The sequence below is a fragment of the Ceratotherium simum genome, chromosome 2 (genome assembly GCF_057802395.1).
Source record: "Ceratotherium simum simum isolate JZ-2026a chromosome 2, ASM5780239v1, whole genome shotgun sequence".
In the NCBI taxonomy this organism is placed as follows: Eukaryota; Metazoa; Chordata; class Mammalia; order Perissodactyla; family Rhinocerotidae; genus Ceratotherium; species Ceratotherium simum.
In genome coordinates, this window is record NC_141901.1 from 96,246,576 (window position 1) to 96,267,474 (window position 20,899).

The 20,899-nt window shown below is 41.1% G+C and overlaps 1 protein-coding gene across 2 annotated transcripts in view; it reads right to left on the minus strand.

The window, feature by feature from the left end:
* CACHD1 (cache domain containing 1) overlaps positions 1-20,899 on the minus strand; it is a 208,221-nt gene that overhangs the window by 71,116 nt on the left and 116,206 nt on the right. For both annotated transcript variants that reach the window (XM_087449533.1, XM_004431450.3), the window contains exon 4: positions 6,683-6,789. In XM_087449533.1, the coding sequence (XP_087305659.1) occupies positions 6,683-6,789 (107 nt within the window). The remainder of the gene's footprint in view (positions 1-6,682; positions 6,790-20,899) is intronic.

Sequence of the window (20,899 nt, forward strand, 5' to 3'; positions counted from 1 at the left end):
AGTAGGATGGGGGCACCGATAATTGCAATACTGAACTCAGATTGGGGAGTAAGTTCAGAGGAAAGTTTGGTTTTTGTTTCATTGTTTAATTTTTGAGGTAGCTACAGGATAATCACAGAGAGATATGTGTCCTGAAGTTGGTTACACAATAAACAAACTCAGAAATAGGCCAGGACTGGAGATGGAGGGGGGAATTTGGCAGCACGTGGTTGGAGCTGAGGTGCTGGCTAAATGGAGACACTCAGGGAGGTGACATTTAGTTTAGTGAGGAAGTTGGTAAAGAGAAGACAGCTGGAGGGATCTACCCTTAGGAACAGAAGAAAGGAGAGGAGCTCGAGGAGAAAAACGAAAGGACTGAGCAGAGAAGGAAGAGAAGAAACAGAACCCAGAGGACTAGAGAGTTTTAAAAGAGAAGTTTATGTGTCAACTGCGACACAGCAGTCAAGGAAAACTGTGAGGGGTCACTGGAGATCCCTCAAGGGAGCAATGATATAGTGAAGACCTGGGACAATCTAAATGTTGGATGGAGTAGGTTGGTTAATTCAACAATATTATATAATCATTACTACTATGATATAGATTTATTGACATACACACAAAAGAATATTCAGGATACACTTGCTAAGTAAAAAAACAAAACAATACAAAACAGGGTGTATTCATTATGATCATATGTGTTATGAGAGGGTACATATATGAGGATATATGTGGCTAATAAAATCTTCTGAAATCAGTATAATAGCATTGTTGTGAGAAACTATAAGAAAGACTAGACTTTGAAGTAGCTCGCAATATACAAATAGAGCTTGAAGGGAGATGAAGGTGAAGAAAAGGACCCTCTGTGTACTTAGTTTGTGTACATATATATACGAATGTAAACTGAATCTAGATTTCTAAATCGCTGAATAGTTTTTAGATGTTATATAAATAATTACCACATCTTTTTTTTTGTGAGGAGATCAGCCCTGTGCTAACATCTGTGCCCACCTTCCTCCACTTTATATGGGACGCCGCCACACATGGCTTGCCAAGCAGTGCATCGGTGCGCGCCCAGGATCCGAACCGGTGAACCCCAGGCTGCTGCAGCGGAGCGCGGGCACTTAACCGCTTGCGCCACCGGGCCAGCCCCTACCACATCTTTTATGACACTAATGCAATCCTGAAGCTGGGGTAATGAGGCATAAAAACAAACCAGAAATTTCCAGTTTGGTTATTTTTATTCTTTTATTTTAGGATTTTAGGTAGAGCATAGCTTTTCATTGCATTGACATGGGCATATTTAACAGATAATTTTCATAGTATTTTAAAGAAAAGAGAAAAACCTATAGCACATGGCCAATTGTTGTCATTCACAGAAGGAAGTGATGAAACCACCGAAATGAGCAGCACAGTCGGTCTCCGGCCTCCAGTGCCCGCCTGTACCTCTTGCAGCATTTACCGCAGTAAAGTGACTTACAAACGCCCTTGACACCCCATGAAACCAGTTTCTCAACGAAGAGTGCAACGCTACCAAGATCGAAGTTTGGGACTTCAAATGCTCTTTAAATCAAACACAAGAAGTCCAGACACTTCTTCTTTTGGCGAGAAAGACTAACTCCCACTTCCACTCTCACCTCCATTGCATAACTCAAGAGAGCAAGAGACAACTTTCCTTGGACTCTTCAAATAAACTCTCTTTAGGGATCAGGCTACGCACAAGAAAATAGCTCAGCAGGAATTTAAAAAAAAAAAAAAAAAAGAGAGAGAGAGAAACTAGGGATAAAAGCAGACAAGAACCTGAGCAAAACATTACCAGCACCATAATATAACACATGCACTGTCAAACATTACTTATTTGAATGGAATCAGGGATAAGGAGTCAATTTAGACAGTAGAGATCTGGCAGGGGTGGTTTTAAGAAAAAGAATACACATGTGCGTTGGATGGATGGACACATGACCTGGTTTTGGATAAATGAAGCTAAGAATAGTTTACAATTTATGTGAGTCTGTTTCCAGCTAGTCTGAAAGGCAATTTGAAACTGTGTTATCAATTAGGGACCCATTGATGGATTATATACAGTCTGAAAGAGCCTCAGGCTGGACATCTTACAGATGTAAATATCAGACATGCGATAGCCCACGAAGTACATTAATTCTGCTCTGAAAAGGGGCATGAGCGGGAGAGGCGGAAGAGGGGGGAGCTCTAGGTCAGCCTTCACTGTCTCCCAGTCCTCTCACATTACAAATGACTGCTCACGAATGTGGGCTTTGGGATGCAGCCACTGCCTGGCGGAATGTCACAAACCTTCAAATACAAGCAAGTCAGTTCTCAAATACCGGAATATTGCCAAAAACTGCCTGTAAATCTAGGTACATCAACTGTGCTGAGAACATCTCTTGTTAGGTAGTACGTTATTCTGGAGGCGCGCTCTTAGAAGTAGCAGATTTCAAGATCTGGTCTTTAACTATATACTTCCATCCTCACCATCCTCTTTCTCCCCACCTCTTGATTTTTCAAACTATCCCTTTCTTAACAAATAAGTACTGAAAAAAACCAGGATTTTGTTAGGATCCTCAATTATTTTTGCAGCTGAGTTCTAGTCTAACACCTCAGTTATAGAAGATAATTTTAGTATAACTACTAAGTCTTCAAAGTATGTTCCCCCTCCTCAGCCTCAGCTGTTGATCTTGCTTCCTAGTTCTCTGAGAAAATAGAATCACTAAGCAGGGAATGTCTCCACGTTCTCTATACTACATTGATCATTATAAGCACACTTACTCTTCCTTCCCTCCTCTTACTTAGAATGCTCTGTGATTCTAGACCCTCTATGTAGAATCCCACCATCTCTTGCCCAATCAAGAAAAAGGCTCTAGCAATCACCTCCTCTCACTCCCGTATCATTGGCTTTTCTCTACAGGATCATTTCCTTTAGCACATAACTTTGCTATACTTTCTCTCAATTTAAAAATATTCTTTTGAGCCAGCCTTGATGGCCTAGCGGTTAAAAGTTCAGCACGCTCCGCTTTGGCGGCCCGGGCTCAGTTCCTGGGCGTGGAACTACACCACTCATCTGTCAGTAGCCATGCTGGGGCAGTGGCTCACATAGAACTAGAAGGACCTACAACTGAATATACAACTATGTACTGGGGCTTTGAGGATGGGGAAAAAAAAAGATAAGAAACTCAGATGAAAAAAAGAAAAATTCTCTTGACAGCACATGGTCCTCCAGCTTTCCTTTAAGCAAACCTTAGGAGTTAAGTACTTATTGTCCCCAACTCGTCTCCATTCTTAAGAACTTGAACTGACTACGATCAGCCTTTCATTCTATTCTATGATTCCACCAAACAACCCTGTCAAGTTCATCAATAACCTATACGTTGCAAAATCCAGTGGTCAGTCAGTTTTCCTGGCCTTCATCTTAGTGGGCCTACCTAACACGTGATTTTTCCCTCCTTGACACACTTTCTTCACGTGGCTTCAGGGAGATGGCTCTCTGGGTTCTCCTGCCAGACTGACTTCCGTCTCAGATTCCGTTACTGCCTCCTCTTCATTTCAGTGACCTCTAAGAGGTAAAGTATCCCAAGACTCAGTCCCTGGACCTCCTCTCTTTTCTACTCGCAGCCACTTGCTTTGTGATCTTATTGAGTCTCATGATTTAAGTACTACAATGCACAACGAATCTCCAATTTGAATCTCCAGTCTGGCCCATTTCCCAGACTCCAGACTTGTATATCCATCTGCCTATGAGACATTTCCACTTGGATATCTAATACGCATCTCAAATTTAACTTTTCTAAAACAGAAATGTAGATTCCCCTCCTCCCACAGAAACCTGCTCTTCCCCCAGTATTCCCCGTCAGTCAATGGCAACTCTGTCCTCCTCATTGATAAGGCCAAATATCTTGGAAGTCCTTCCCAAATCTTTCTTACTCTCACACCCCTTACCCCTCCCCCCATCCAATCAATCAGCAAATCCTACTGGTTCTACCTTCAAAACGTATTCAGACTCCAACCACTTCTCACCACCTCCACTGTTACTGCCCAGGAATGCCAGCATTACCTGCAACCTGGGTTCTGGAACAACCTCCTAAACGGTCCCCCCGCTTCCACCTTTGCCTTGCTATAGTCTATTCTTGCCGCAGCAGCTGGTAAACCTTTTAACCTAAGTCAAATCATGTCACTGGACCAGTGACAGTGAGTGGCCTTCTTGCTGCTTCTGAGCACAACAAACGTTTTCCCAACTCAAAGCCTTTGCCTGGGATATACTTCCTTGTTATCCTGTGGTTTACAGTCCCGCTGATGAGCCCTTGTCTTCCCTCCTCCTTCCCACTCCATCTCCCCCAACACTCCCAAGTCTTACCCCTGTGTTGCTTTCCTCTATAACATTCATCACCATCTGACATGTATATTTACTTAAGATCTATGTCCCCCGGCTCCTAGAATATAAGCTTTTTGTTTTGTTTACAGCTGACCTAGTACAAAGGAGAGTGTTTACCACATAGACGGTGTTTAATAAATAACTGTCAAATAAATTCTATTGTACTTATTCATTCCAGTTAGTAAGTAGGAGGCCATTACCAGGCAGAATGGCTTCTGTAGTCACTAAGAAAAAGGCACAATAATATGACTATTAATGATGGAGAGAGATCTCAACAATATGCTCATTATCAGAAACAATGAACAGATATAAAATAAGGCAACGAGAATGCAGCCCTGGCTGCAGCAACTTCCAGATCCTCCCAGATCTGGAAGGCCCACTGAGGTGAGTGATCCCGGCAGGGGAGTGTCATTCTGGCTCCCAAGTGAGCACGCACTACCCTGTCTGCCCCAGTCTACGCTTCTTTACTGTCCCAGTCACACAGCCGGGGGGCGGGAGGGGGGTGTGTGTGTGTGGCGGGATGGAGCTTTGCCTAGAATGGCAACACCAAACTGAGCATCTGCTATCAAAGACGTGTTAAAAAAAAAAGGTACTGTCTACCAGAAAGGAGTGGAAATACATTGGGAAGTAGTCTATAATTCCTTCTTGTTTTATTTTCCCCCTGATTATAAAAGCAATGCATGCTTAGTTTAAACTTAAGAAAATTAATAAGGAAGTAAAAATACCCCACTGTTCCATTACTAAAACATAACTATTAACGTTTATGTATGAGCCCTTCTAGATCTTATATACACAAAGGAGGAAAGCATTATTTTTTTTTTGTTTTTAATTCAAATGGATAGCCTACAAGTTAACATGTATTGTAAAAATTTTAACAACATAAAATGCTGGATTACACTGGGTCTTTCTGGGACACTTTTAAATTTGACCCTATTCAAAGACTGCTATTTCAACCTCGAGTCTTCAGACCCAGCAACATGCCATGTGTTACCGAGCATATCTGAAGGAAAGAGGGTAAGTGCTAAGTGCTGAATTTGGGAACCAGAAGACTCAAGTTCCAGCTCTGTGCCCTGTGCAGCTATGGAAGCTTCCATAATTCATTTTCTCTGCCAATTCCATGTCCTTCTCTGCTTTCTTCAGTTATTTTTAATGAAAAATATTTTCCCTGCCCTTCCTTTCTAGTAGTAAACCCCACCTGCTCCAGAAGGCCTCCCGATTCTCTGACCAAAAAAAGAAAAAGATAACAATCCATTATATACTGTTCTACACAATATATTCCTGGCAGATTTAGGTTGGACCATTTAGCTAGCAGCTATAGTTTTATCATCCTTAAGCAACATAAAGCTTACAGTTCTTTCTTTCCTGACCTAATAGATTACCTGGTTTGTGCATACAATTCCCAAAGACCACAATTCTTCCCCTGGACCTAGACTGGATAGGGCTCTAAAAGTAAATAGTCTGGTCCTCTGGCTTCTCTCTTGGGTTTTACATGACTGCAAGAGACCTGGACTTCGGGAAACATAGTTCTTCATGTTTAAGGATTAGATCTCTCATCTCTCCAGAAATAAGGGAAGTCTTTGGACCTTTCTGAACCTCAGATTCTTCCTTGGTAAAATCTGAGGGTGGAGGCTGGTAGGTGACTTCTATAAGCACTTTCATCTCTTAAAAGGTGAATCCTTTAGGTTCTGAGGCCCAATAAGCATACATAACAAGACAAATAGGGTGAGAAATATAGACTGGAATTCCAGGGCAAGAAAGCAGAGACACTATGTCATCTTGAAGGCATATATAACTGTATATACAGGTATTATATATAGTAGTTATCACTACTGTATATGCCTGAGTTCCAACAAGACAAGGAAGAAAGTTCAACCTCAGTAAATGGCATCTTAGCACTGCTTATTAGTAGAAAACCTCCCTCATCCTTCTTCCAAAAAACCCCAAAACAAATTTAAAATTATAATAAGGGAATACAAATGAAATTCAACATCTCCTCCTGCAATGATAACTGGGTCTCTAAAATAACCTTTAAAATACCAAATGTGTAACTCCTAACAAATGAGATAATGAATTGAAGAGTCTAGCAAGGTATGTGGCATGTGTGTATATACAGCTATGCAGTAAATGCTCAAAACACGTCAGCTCAACTTTCTTCTGCCTGTCCCTCTTCTGAGTGTCAACTTTCCAGAAAGAAATATCCAACTTTAAGTATATGATATTTTTTTCTTCAAAACTCAAAGGAAAATGTCTAAAGCAATATATTTGTTCAATCTGAATGTGGTGGAACATAGTTTACCTTTATAAAACCAAGAGATTACTGACCTGAATTTAAGTCTCGTCCTGGATTGAAGGCCCGGCTATTAACAGTAGTAGAAAGTCGATCACAACTAATTGTTCTAGATACATTGGTGTTAAAGTTCCCATCAAATCTGAAACAACAGAAGAGAATCAGCAATATTTATTTGCTGGTTATTCAATCCACAAAAACAAACCAACAAAAATAATAGCTCACACTGTGCACGAAATAGGTCAGCTCAGAAACAGTAAAACTGTAATTTAGATTGTAAATATTAAAAAAAAAACCACTTCGGTAAAAAGTGATTGCAAAAAAACAACATGTGCATCTAGAAGGTTTTGGAAATCAAGTTCAATTCTAAGGAGATAAAAAAATAGCCATCCTTCGACCCAACTTTTACTCCAATGAATTTGAGTCAGGTTCTACTGATAAAATCATACAGAGAATAGATGTGACAAAATTCAGGCTAGAATTACAAAAATTCAGACTTGAGCTCTGATATTCTATATGAAACAATTCTTTAAATTATCCTATCTGAAAACCAATGACCAAGAACAAAAATCGACAGTAGTGGAGGAGAAAGAATGGCTGTGGAGTAGGAAAGATCTAGATTTGAATCCCTACTCTGTCACTATTTAAATGCATGACCTGGGACAAATTATTCCATTTTTCTGAGCATCAGTTTTCTTATCGGGGAAAAAAAAAAAAAAAAAGACAACAAAACTTATTTTTCAAAGTTGTCACAAAGATTGTAAATAGGGCACCAAAGTTCCTCTTATAGTACATGACAGAGCTTGCACCTTCTAGATCATAATATATGTAAGGCCAAGGTCTTTTTCGATGTCCAGTGGTGGTGGAATGCTAGTACTAGAAGTAGAACAATGCTAGCACTCTGGCTAGCAGCTGATCAATAAATACCAGTGTAATCAATGACATTTGCTAGAGCAAACCAATTGGCAAAAAAATAACAGGACAATGTACCAACACATTTATATGTTGTCACTAAGAGTATTTTTAAGTGAATAATCCACAAGTAACAAAGAGAAAAATCTTGAACTTCTAAATAACCTATTTAGGATTGCAGATACTGAGAAGACTCATGAAGTTTCCAAGAGCTCTCCCCAAAAAAAGTCAATCTGAAATTAGGTTTTTAAAAAATTGCATTAAAATGTGTGCATCAGATGATAAATGCCATTAATGCAATTCCATTAACACAGGTAGAGAAGCTATATACCATAGGAGAAACACTCCTAAAAATCAAGATCCACTTTCACATGAACTTTGCTTATCTGTTGACCACATCTCATAATATATAAGAACTACTATATTGAACTCACTGTATAAGCAAGGGGGCTAGGTTTTCACACAGTGTGTTGGGTTCCAAAGCAAACGTTAAACTGTTTTGTTTTCATACATATCATCTCAAGAAGGAGGGAACTGGATTTTAAGAGACCTTTAGTCCAACCTCTAACCCAGTACAGAATTATATCAACATTGTCAACTGTGCCTCCAAGGACACAGTTGCTTCACCAACGTGGTCACTCTTCTTGGACCTGCTCCAATTTGTCTAGACGAGAAGACTGCTGCTTCAAAAGCCACAGATGGAGAGAAGAGAAGAGATTAATACCTCAGCAGCTGCCTGTGTGCATGCTGGCAAAGCAACATAATCTCACTGTCCCTCTCTTGTTTTTTTAGCATTTGAACATCTTGAAGTAAGTGTAGCATTACACAAGTAACCCACTTGCTCTCCATGCTGGAGATAGCAACATTAAATCTACCCCCTCCCATTCTTTTTAATAAAAGACCAGATAATATTTAGGCTTTGTGGGCTATATGGTCTCTATCACAACTACTAAACTCTGCCATTGGAGCATGAAAGCAGCCAAAGAGAACTCATAAAAAACGACGGTGGCTGTGTTCCAATAAAACTTAATGTTCAAAAACAGGTGCTGTGCCCAACTTGTTTCACCACCCCTGGTCCAGACCAGGGCAGTCCAGGAGAATTCTCTGAGATGATGAAAATGTATTATTTTTGCACGTCCAATATGGTAGCCACATGCGGCTACTGAGCATTTGAAATGTGCCTAATGTAACTGAGACACTAAATTTTCAATTTTGTTTAATTTTAATTTAAATGTAAATAGTCACTGAATAGTGGCTACCATACTGGATAGTGTAAGTCTAGAAGGTTCTACTGATTATTTGCCTAGTCATCCTTCAGGTCTCTGCCCACTTCCCCAGAAAGGCTTATCCTGATTGTGGATGACTTCCCAGTCTATGTCAAACGCTCCCATCTTCTCTCAAAGCATGTATCACAATTTTTAATTTATGGCTCCATTTGTGAATTTTTTTATGGATGGATTTTTATGGATCACGCTACATGAATAGACAAGAGCTTCTTGAGGGCAGTTACCATGTTTGGTTGGTTTACCACTGTGTACATACGACACTCAGCATTGTTCTTGTCAAAAGCAGGCACTCATATTAACCGATTTCTATGAACATGGTGCCAGTGCCTAGCCCTGTTCTGGGCTCCCCAGAAGGTTCCAGAAGTCCTAGCAAGTGAGGACCATGACTCAGATAAATGGTCCTAATTACTGAAAGTCTGGCCACATCAGCATCACCTAGAATGCACGTTGGAATGCAGATTCCTGGGATCTACCCTGAAAGAGTCTGATTTAATGAGTCTGGGGTGAGGCCCAGGAATCTGACTTTGACAGGCTCTCAGAAATGAGAAGCCCTCCACTCCTGCCATGTAGATTCCTTCAGAGATAACGCAGTAGAGGCTTTCTGCATGAGCACAGGTACTTCCCAGTATGCCTCAAAGAGACCAGGACAGAGGGTCTTCCGATTTGAATCAAGAGAACAGAGTAGTTCTTAGGAATGCCTGCAACTCTCATCTAGACTTTACTGTACAAATTACGAGCCCCTTTACACCTACCCATTTCACAGTTTAGAAAAGTGACACCAAGGATCACACAGCAAGTCAGGGACCTAAGAGAGACTTGAACTCATCACCCAACTCCCTATTCAACGATGAGCCACATACCACTCTTTTTAATTTAAGTGACACGTAAGGAAGAACTTGCTAAAAGGGGCAACTCAGGAGAGCTATTGACAGTTTCTCCCTGGAGAAGTATAAGCCTGGAGAGGCACCGTGTCCCTGGATGGGGTCTCCACAGCTAGGAACTGGACTACAGCCCCAGCCCTTGAGAAGACTGAAGTCCAGTGCTGAGCACGCACAGACTCCCTGGGCCTTTGTGAAATGAACACTCGCTCCCAGGGACCAGGGAGACCAGGCAACTATTTTTATAGGTTTTTCTTTCTGTACTCAAAGGATCATCTCTAAAAGCATTAAAGAAAACATTTTTATAACAATAAAAATGGAAGTGATTCATTAACAGAACTAGGTACTCAGTCAACATTTGTCAGTTGTAAAAAGGTTTCACAATGTAGTGCCTGTCATCAATAATCTACCTGACCTTCTCTTCCCACTATCTCCCAACCTATGCTTCTAACCAAACCAGTCCCTCCATACGTGCTTTTCTGTGGGACCCAGACTGTGATGCTCTCAGTGTCCAATGCACCCCTCCCACAGAGCCCAGCTCTCCTCATCCTCCCACCTCACGTTTCTCCTGTCTGTCCCAGCTACGATGAGCCCCTCCTCCTCCGAACAGACTAGTGCCATTCTGCTTCTTAACTCCTTGCTTGTGTCTCTTTTTCCTATTTTTTATATTGTTCTGTAATCAGGCTTAACATAGTGTCATCATCGTTGATGTCTGTTAGATATAGATCGACTGGCTTTAGAATCTGTTTACAGCAACAAAATACTAGTCAATAGCAACTCGAAAATAAGATTTATTATAAATAATGAGCAAAGTATCCTACTTATTTCCTCCCCGCTATACCAAATAAAGGTGTGTTAAGTGAGCGGTGAGACGCCAGGAGATTTTGTTCTGGAAGCCTCATTGTCTAGACCCGACTGCGTCGCACATGAACTCCCAACTCTCTCTAAACCTTTCATGCGCTGGAGGAGCCTTAGCTCTCGCACTGGGACTGTAAGTTACTTGAAGATCTCTATTTCTCTCTCAGGTCTAGCACGCTGCTGGGAATGTGTGGTACTCCAGAAATTGTTATTGCAGACTGACTAATGAGCAAGGGGAGAGAGCTAAGTCACCAGAAAGTTCTGTGTATTTTATTCAGCCATATTCACTGAACATCGATGATGAACAGAGTTGCCACCCTGGCAAAGCACGATTATGTCACGGCCAGGAGCACAGGCTGCAGGGGTACACAGACCTGGACTGGAGTGTGGGTTTAGACTGTTTATTGCTGTGTAACTCTTGCACACAGCTTACGTTTTCTAAGCCTACAGGTTTTTCATCTATAAAATGGTGATAATAACAGTACCTACCTCATAAGGTTGTGTTAAGAATTTAATCATGAAATGGCTCTTAAAAGTCTGGTACATAGTTAGCATTTAATAAGTAATCATAACACTGCATTAGAATTGGATGTATTAGTAAGGATAACTGTTAACAGCTAGTAGGTGCTTATCAGAGGTCGAGTATATTCCAAGTGCTTTATGTGGACTAACTCATCTAATCTTCACAAACCTGAGGCAAATACTATTATCATCTCCATCTGAAGACCAGAAAACTGAGGCATAGGAATGGGAAAGTAAGACAACCAAGGTCCACAGCTGGGAAGAAGCAGAACCAAGATGCGAACATATATTTGAGATTTCATTAATAATTGATACATTACACTGTATCTCAATCAATCAACAAATAAATCATCATTAACATCATTTAGAATTCAACTCTTTCAAAGGAAACGATTGCTCTGAGAGACTGTAGGGTTTACAAGAAATCTTTGCTTTTTATTTAATAAAAATGACAGTAACTAAACATAAGGCTTCACAATGGATAGCTACCGAGAGAGAGAACTCTGTGGACAAAGACGAGGATGTGGAGGAAGAGGCTATTAAAGGAAGGTGTTTTCTATTAACTGTAGATAACCGGGATTAAAAAACGTTCACCACTGGCATAGCTATGAGATTGGCCATTTTTTGATTACTTTTTATTGTTTCATTCATTCTGGCAGCTAGAAGTTCCAGATGGATAGAAGATCAAGCATATACATTCTCTGCATGGAGAAGAGAGACAGCAGACCTGGTGCCAGCTCACATCGATTTTTTCCTTTCCTGATATCAATTTTCTCCTCTGAGAGAAAGACCCTGGCATTATGGTAATCTGAGGACCTTGACAAATGGCTTATGTACAACAAAGATAATAAAATAGAAATAAGAGACCAAGAAAGAGGAAATTGCACCAAATTCTGAAAAATTCTCACAAGGAACAATGAATATAGGATGCTGATTAACAAAATGGACAACGGTCACAACTTTAAGTTTTATTGTAAATGTGGGTAAGGCATTAACACTAAAACACAGCCCGGGGAAGCCCCAGCTGATGTGGTGCAAACACGCAGCCCCCCAGAGATCAAACTTGATCCAAAAATAAAATGTTAAATCCCTGAAGGAATCCATAGAACAATCCTGATGTCTTAGAAATAAATAACCACCTTGCAGGAGAACCTCAGCCAGAGGGAATCTGACCTGTGGTCCCATTAGTTCAAGGACATCTGGGTTCCGAAAGTTTACCAGTAAGGGATGAAACAGATCATCATCTCATTTCAGAATCTGATTTAATTCTTGCTCCCTGGCTAATACGCATGTAGTGAATGCTATCAAGCCCCCACATTCTGAAATTTAAAGAATTCGGAGACATGACAATGACTCTCCTTCCTCCTGTTTCATGCTAGATGGTACCTTTAAGTGGCATGGATCCCACAATAGTTTGCCTTGAGTTCCCTCACATGTGCTGAGCCTCAGGCATGGAGCAGCACGCCCCAGCTGAGTTAACATGAAATGCGTAGAAATAAACCTCGCTCTGCTTCCGTTGCGTGCCAGGCAGGTATGGAAGCAGGTGTCAACAGGGGGGCTTAAGAGATACAGGAGAACAGCGTGTCCCGATCCGGTAAGCTGGCTAGGAGAAGTAATGACAAGAGCAAAAACCCCGTGGTTCTCTCTCCACCCTCCACTCACACGCACTCACTAACGCCTGCTTCTCTTCCGGACCCCGGGCTCTTCCTGGACTCCAAACACAGGAGTAAAACTTGCTTAGCCATCCTTGCTACATTAGCTACCTCCAGGCCCCAGGGGAATGCGCCTGAGACAGGAATGCATTTTATGCACGTGTGCCTTTTAGAGAAACGATTTATAAAAAGAAACATGCTCTGCATCCTGATTTGGAGACTAAAAGAAAAGTAAAGTTCATGCTTATGATACTTTGTAAAAACATGTCAGTTACTCTTAGGGGTTACCTAAAAGATTTTTTATTGAGAAGTCCGTTAGCTGACAGTCACAGTTATATAATTCCAGTTTAATGGAAAGGTCAAGAACTACTAAAATCATCAATTTTCATATAAAATGAGCAGGCAATTTAATTTATCTTTGTATCCATGCTTTAAAGAAGTAATAATAGTAAGAGAATAATCCTATCTAAATCTCCGGTAGACCCTCACTCTAAAAATAGGAGATATTGGATTATGACTGCTTTTTATACTTATTTTCATAAGATAAAACCAGTGCCTAAAATTCAGTTTCATGAGAAATAACTCCATTTTTCCTACCTAAAAAAAAAAAAAAAAAAAACTTCCTTCTGGATTTACTTTCATGACCTGATTGAAGCTGCATCCCGAGGGAGAAAACAGAACTGTGACTCCCACTTTGATCTCTTCCCCATGGAGAAATTCACTCCCTGCCTGGCTTGCAAGATGTTCATTTGATTGACGTTTGCTGTGATGTGCAAACTGCTTTGAACTTCAGACATTTAATTCCCATCAGGCTGCAGTCATTTTTATTCTCCTTCAACAGGATTTACAAGCAGGAGATCAGCAAATGTAGAAGATAAAATAAATTTGCAGAAGCTTTGAATCTTACATCAAAACAGTGTTCAAGTGAGTTCCAATTGGATTTCATTCAGCCTCAATTCACAGTGTAAATCAACTTTTCAGTGGAGTCCCAGTTTAGAAAGAAAAAGACATAAAGGAGAGAAACACATCCACCAGTTGGGGTTTACTTCCTGAATCTCTTTCTTGGTCTTTGTTTAAATTTCCTAAGGAAGGTGATTTGCCAGGCAAATCACTCAGAACATCCTAGGTTTTCCCTGACATTTCCAGCGAAGTCGGCCCAATTTATCACATAGCACACAAAAACCACCCCCACAGTGTGGGTGCCACGGACGACGGTGGGATGCGGTATTGCTCATGGACACATGTTTGAGGTAATAATTTAAGAAGCCAATCCCTGTGGATATCTAGAAGAGCAAGCCTTAAACTGATAGTTGGTCCATGGACAAAGCCAAGATGATGACAGCCAACGGGGTAAGAAATATTTTTTACTTGTTTGCTTGTTTTTAATCATTGCTAAAATGCCGCAACACGTGCAAAAAGATTAAAAAAAAAAAAAAAAAACCCAACACCGTACATTCCGGAATCAAAAGCTGGGATCAGATGGGGAGCTGGTGTGGAGCAAATGCTAGGAGGCCTCTGGTGGACCTCACAGAACAAGGCAGGCCCTTGCTGCTGGCGCTGTGGAACCACCGAGTCCCGTTTTAAGAAGAGCACACATTTTTCTGGGAAGCAAAGGAGGCAAAACTCCTTGACTGGCAGCTGCAGGAGCCTTTGAAGAAGGTCTGGACCTGAGAAACGTCCATGCCCCCAGACCCCTGGTCCTAGTGACAGCCCCACAGCGTCTGGGTGGCTGTGACATGACAGGAGACACGTCACTTCACCTCCATTCACCAGGCTCCCGCTCATTCTTCCTGGGAAGTGTCTGCTCTTTAAATATTTGAGCAACACCAGTTGAAAAGAATTAAACAAGAACCCCCTTATCTTCCACTTAACCACCCATGAGAATAAAGTTAAACAAAGAAAGAGCTAAGATAAAAATCAAACATCTGCACGGGCAAATATTTACACTCTGTTTGAATGGTGGAGGAAGGGGTAAGAGGGAGACACTTCAAAAAGGAACTATCACATTTATAACGTAAATGATACTCAAACCCCCAACCGAGTTTACTTATTCAAACACCTAAATTAACGGGCTAACTGAAAAGCTGTCAAATAACGTGTAATCATGTTCCGAGAAATGGTTTTTTCCTTCCATCTCTGCAGATTGGGGAGATAAGTCACATTCTTTCCTGTTCTTATCAGTAATAGGGATTAAACCTTCAGGGTTCAGCAACTCAGCCAGAGTGGGAACAAGGGCCAGTTTCAAACACCCTTGGAAGGGCAGGCTTTCGGAGCAGTAAAGCGTCTCCGTCCACGAAAGTCGTGTCTCCTACAGACCAGCCCTCTTTCTTTTCCACCATCTCCCTGTCACACCAGATCCCCGAGAGGAGGCCCTGCTGTGATCTCCGCCTCAAGGCTCGATGCCAAGTGGCAGCATTATCCGCTTAATCCGCTTTCTCACACAAGCTTGGAAAGTGGCACAGGAGACATCGAGGGGAATTGGAAGTGGATCCACCACTGCATTAAGCATCTATCCTTATCTTCCTCATCACTAGGTTGGAGCAGGGGTGCAAGAAGAAGAAAGAAGGGCATCTGGGAAAATGAGAGAGAAAGCAGGCAAGCAGGTGGACACAGGTCTGCTGCGACCCACAGGCTCCCTTTGTGCCCCTGTCCATCCTGCCACTTGACCTCTAAGAGGACTCAACACACTTGACAGTGATTTATTTACATGCCTTTCTCCCTTGCTAGGAAACACAAAGAGAGAGATCCTTTCCTATGCATGTCCCCAGGGCCAAGCCCAGAGTCTGCTGTAAAGGGTAGAAGTTTAGTAAATGTCTGCTGAGCCAATAAATGCAGAAAGCCGAAGAGACTAAGACCTGCCAGGACTAGAGACCCAAGGCTGTAAGTTCGAGTGTTTTCTTGCTACACGCACTGAGTAGTCAGTGTGTAGCAGACAACTGCGAGTGCTACGACACGGACATCAAAGGGAAGCACTAAGAACTTGGAGTCAGCACATGACCTTGGAGATGAACTGGTTCAATCTCTCAGGCACACATGCATTGGAGACGGAAGAGGCCTGCTCCGTAAAAGAAACATGAGACCTGAGATGTGGCATACTTAGGGCTAGTGTGTCCTCAAAGGGAATTACTGACCCGATATGAAGAAGCTGACAAAGCTCTGCGTGTGAAGACAGAGCTGCATACCATCACACCCAACAAGCCAGGTCCTCAGAAAGAGAGTATGGGCAGAATGGTTTTAAATCTTGGCCCTCTTTGAAAACACTTTGATATTTTTGCACAATAAATTACTTAAAAAGCTTAAGGGAAGTTTCTGGTCCTCTGCTACAATAGAATCTATTTCTTAAATCTAGCATAGTCTACTAGCTAGTTTCTTTTAGAGGGAGGGAAGGAGGAAGAGAGGAAGGAAGGAAGGAGGAGGAGGGAGGGGGAAAGAAAGAAAGAAAAATCACAGGACCAACTCTCCCTAAAATTCGTACAGGGCCACTGGTGAAATTCAGTATTCTAAGCAGAGTGGCAGGTCTCCCATCCTTCCTTCAGTGAAGGTCACACAAGGAAAATCCAGAAAGCAGGACTGTCAGTAGACCCAAATGCAGGTGCTTTCTGCTGGGAGGGTGCCCATCAGTAGTCCTAAAGATACAGATCTCTATCTATCTACACACACACACAGAAACGACACAAATCACTGCAGGAACATGGTTTTAAGACTGAGAAACAAACTGGCCAGACTATGAGAACTTTCTATTGAGCTAATTTAGACACTTCAGAGGGTCCTACAATAGCCGAAAGTGACATTCAAAGGAGGACTACACAGTTCAGCATTTCAACCAGCAGATAAGCCATTCCAATTTTACCACTGTCAAAACATTTTATCACTAAAAGAAAAAATGATTTGGAATCAGGAAACCTGGACTCCAAACTCAGGTCCCCTGAGCCCTGACCCAGCCTCACAGAGTGTACCCCCTCAATGGCAAAATGGGGGGTGGGGGGACATAATGTCTACACCACCATGGCTGTTGAGAGGATTGTATGAAGAATCTAATGTAAGTAAAATAATGTTTACAGAAGTAAAAGCCTAAGAAAGTATTTTACTGATGTATAAACATATGTAACTCTTTTACATAAGTTAAATAATGTAAGTGAGTAGACCTTCTGAAATGTAGAGCATTCTGCAAAATCTTGATTGAGTTTTGAGCTCCACTGAAGTCCTTCTGGTACCAATATCCATAAAGCCTGTATCTGTAACATTTCATCTGCCTGCAGGTAATAATCATTTTAAAAGGGACTGAAGATGAAAGTTGGAGATAAGGCACGGAGAACAACTTGAAAGACTCTGATTTGCCATACTGTACTTTAAGGGCAAAAACACAAGACACGACTTCCTGGGGAAGGAACAGGACCTGCGATAAAATTACACTCAGTTGTCACGAGCTTGTCATATTATTTGACCTTGTGACACAGAAAGAACAAAAGAACAAGAGTTGTAAGTGTAAAAGTACCTGGCTAAGTCACAATGTCTTACTTTTCATAAAAAACAGTAATAATAAAAGAAATAAAATATATACAGGGTTAAACGTTATTTTTTCATGTACACTACCTTAAAATAGGGCTGGGAAAAAATAGGAGTTGCCCACATGTGGGTCAGCTGTTACGTCTAGAGACATCGTGTTATACAAAACTCAATTGCGCATCAGCACGTTAAAACTATACATTTCAACTCTGCCCTCTCTTCTGAACTGCCATGCACTTAATACGGCTATGAGGGTGAAATATTTGGGGAATGAAAATAAAATGATGCTACAGGCTAATCTCAACTGCTTGCCAACACCTCCCAGGAATGATCCATGTGCAATTCAAAATCAAAATCAGCATGTTTAGACTGAATTCATCAACCTTCCTTCTAAAAATCTCCTTTTGCTCTTATTTTCACTCTTTAGTTAACAGATTTCTATCCTGAGATGCTCAATCTAAAAATTCAGAACCATCTTTTAAAATCTTCTTCCCCACGCAATCTCCAATAAAAACTGGTTGGCAGACTCTGTGTAACCTACCCCCACCATGGACGTCTTCGCTTCTCTACAATCTTTCTTGGAGGTGTCATTACTTTTCTCCTGGATTATCAGGATGGCCTGACTTGACAAGCAATTTGCCTCTCTACCACAATTTATCCTTTACTTGTCAACTAATTAATTTGTTCAAATCACAGACCTGACCATTTGCTTTAAAATCTACTGTTTACAGAGGGAAATTTGTCCAGTTGACCAAGGATTTTGAGCCCGCCATAGTACATCTCCTACCCACTGCTCCAGCTGTGTCTTCTACCGGACCACACTCAATGTTTTAGGGATGCTTGCTGTTTTCTGGTCTGAGGCAACCTTCCCTAGATCTATCTGCAGAAGTTCCACCCTTCAAGGCCTCAACTACCACTTCTCCACCAAATCTGAGTGCTCAGTGCCTCTGTTCATCATCATTCTCCTCTACAAGAGTCTTCGGATTTCTTTCACGACACTTGACTCAGTCTGCTTAGTTTACTCTACACATGTCCTGTGAGATCCTGATGGTATAGAATATTTTATTCTTCTTTGTCTATCAGACAGTATCATGTACAATGTCTTGTTCATTAACTGCCTTGAACATGATACAGAGAAGTTGAAAATGATATATACATAAGTATTTGGAAATTTTATTTTTAAATTCACCCTGGGTACAATCAATCAGTAATATTATAATATTATAATGATTATTCATATCCATTATTATTATTAATGATTAAACCTAAGTGATAACTGAGAAACTAAGTCAATATCAACTTCAGTTTCCTATCAGGGCTTATAACAATGGACTAATACTCAGATGAAAATGATGACTAGCATGAATGGGCACAAAAGTACTTGAATTTCTGCCTAGAGGTAAAATAGCTCCATAATTCTGACAACATCGTCACTACTCAAAAACTAAAGACAAAATCACCTTTGCCACCAGGCACTAACTCCTTCAGCAAATATTTATTGAGGACCTGTTCAAGCAAGGTATTGAACACACGGTTAAATCTGACAGGGTCCCTGGACTCAGGCGTAACTGAGAAGAAAGATGAGAGGGCACACGAAGTCCAAATATGCCTTAGAACCTGGTATCAACCACTCTCACAGTTACCCAGAATCAACCTCAGCCACCTTCGATTCTGCCCCCTTCCAACACCCAAGAGAGTGGGTGTCAACAGCCAAGTCCAGGTCCCTCTTGTTCTTTGTCTACATAAATAAAATCAGATGAGGTCTTCCAGTCGTTCCATGGTTGACAAGTAAAATCCCCTTAAAGCTCATCTCTCATCATTTCATCCCCTTTTCCAAAAATCTTAAATTAATTCTCTCATTCATGCAACCAATATTTATGGAGTGTCTAATATGTGTCAGACAGTAAAGATATAGAAGAGAAATGCATTGTCCTTTACTTCATTTACGGAGCCTAAAGTCTCCTGAATAAACTTCAAATTCTCCAGTGTAGCATTTGAGGGTCTCTGTGATCTGACATAATCCACTGTCTCAGCTGCCTCTGCCATGCTTTGCTCCAGGCTTCCAAAGTCCTCTTCAGTGCTCCTGGCCATTTCCAGCCATGGAGCTTTCTCTCCTGGAAAGCACTTCCTCCATATCCCCATACTTTCAAATCCTTGTCCTACTTCAACACTCAGCTGAAATGCTTCTCCCATAAACCATTCCACAAATGTTTATTTTTTTTAAATGAATGAACGAATAAGTGAATGATTTAACCTCTGGTGGCCTTGCTGCATAATATCATCTTTTTTTTTCCCTAGGTAACTCTCAAAAAGATGAAAACAAACTCTCTCACGAAATCCAGAAATTACAAGTAGTGGCAGTAGGAAAAGTTGCCTATAACGGCAAATGGCTCCAGTTAAAAAACAAACCTTCTAAGAAGGTTGAGGGAAATTAATGAATCTTGAGAGTGGGGTCTCTGGAGTGTAGTTCAAACTGCTCATTTTACAGTCGAGGAATCTGAGGACTAAAGAGGTTAAGTGAACTTTCCAAGACCACACAGCGAAGTGGCCAAGCAGAGGCCCATCAGGTCCTAGTGCTCTGTTACTATGATGTAATCTGCGCCACAACAGAACTTAACCGAAAGGAAAACTGCCTTCACTGCTTAAGGTATTTCTTTCCACCACAGTAGACACTGAGTTGACTTAAAAAAAAAAAATTTTTTTTAAAAAAGAAGCTTGCCTCCTCTTAAAAATGAAAGAAAGCTCATGTTTAAGTTAAAAAAACAAAAAACCCTGACCTGAAGCTGTTAAGCCCCTAAAGAATCCTAAAGACCCTAGTACAGGAATTTGAAGATCAGGGGCTAGCAAGTTAATCATCAAAATTAAAAACAACTCTCTGATTCTGGCTCCTATGATGTCATTAATACTTAAAGAATTTGAAATGCGAATATAGAAATCTGTACAACATGTAAATCATGACACAAAATGCACAACCAATTTACATGGAAAAAGACTTAACTGCCTACACTCCTTTCCAGGTAGCTCATTAACATGAGCATTAACTTTTCTTAAGAGAAGCATTCTAGTGGAACAGGGCAGAAAGTTCGAGGAGTGAGTCTGGCAGCCACTGTCTAAATCTGAGGGTTGATAAAAATTTAATTTCAATGGTAAGTTTTGCAGTCCAATTTTCTATCCTTTCTCTAAGACCCGTGATGGTTAATTTTATGTGTTGGTTTAGCTGAGCCATGGTACCCAGATATTTGGTCAGACACTATTCTGAACGTTTCTGTGAAGGGACTTTCAGGATGAGATCAACAGTTAAAACAGTGGACTTGTGGGTGGGCCTTCTCCAATTAGTTGAACGCCCTAATAGAACGAAGACTGACCTCCCTTGAGCAAGAAGGCATTCTGCCAGCAGCCTTGAACGGTAACTCTGAGTCTCTAGCATGCAGATTTTGGACCTCCATCTCCACAATGCAGCTAATTCCTTAAAATAAATCTCTTTACACACATCCTATTGGTTCTGTTTCTCTGGAGACTAATACAGAGGTGGTAACAGTGGCTATTTATGAGAATTGTTACCAGGAGCCTGTGTTCTTGCATCAGAACTCATGCTAGTTGCTTTGTCTGCAGCACAGTACCCCCAAGAGGCTGAGTGA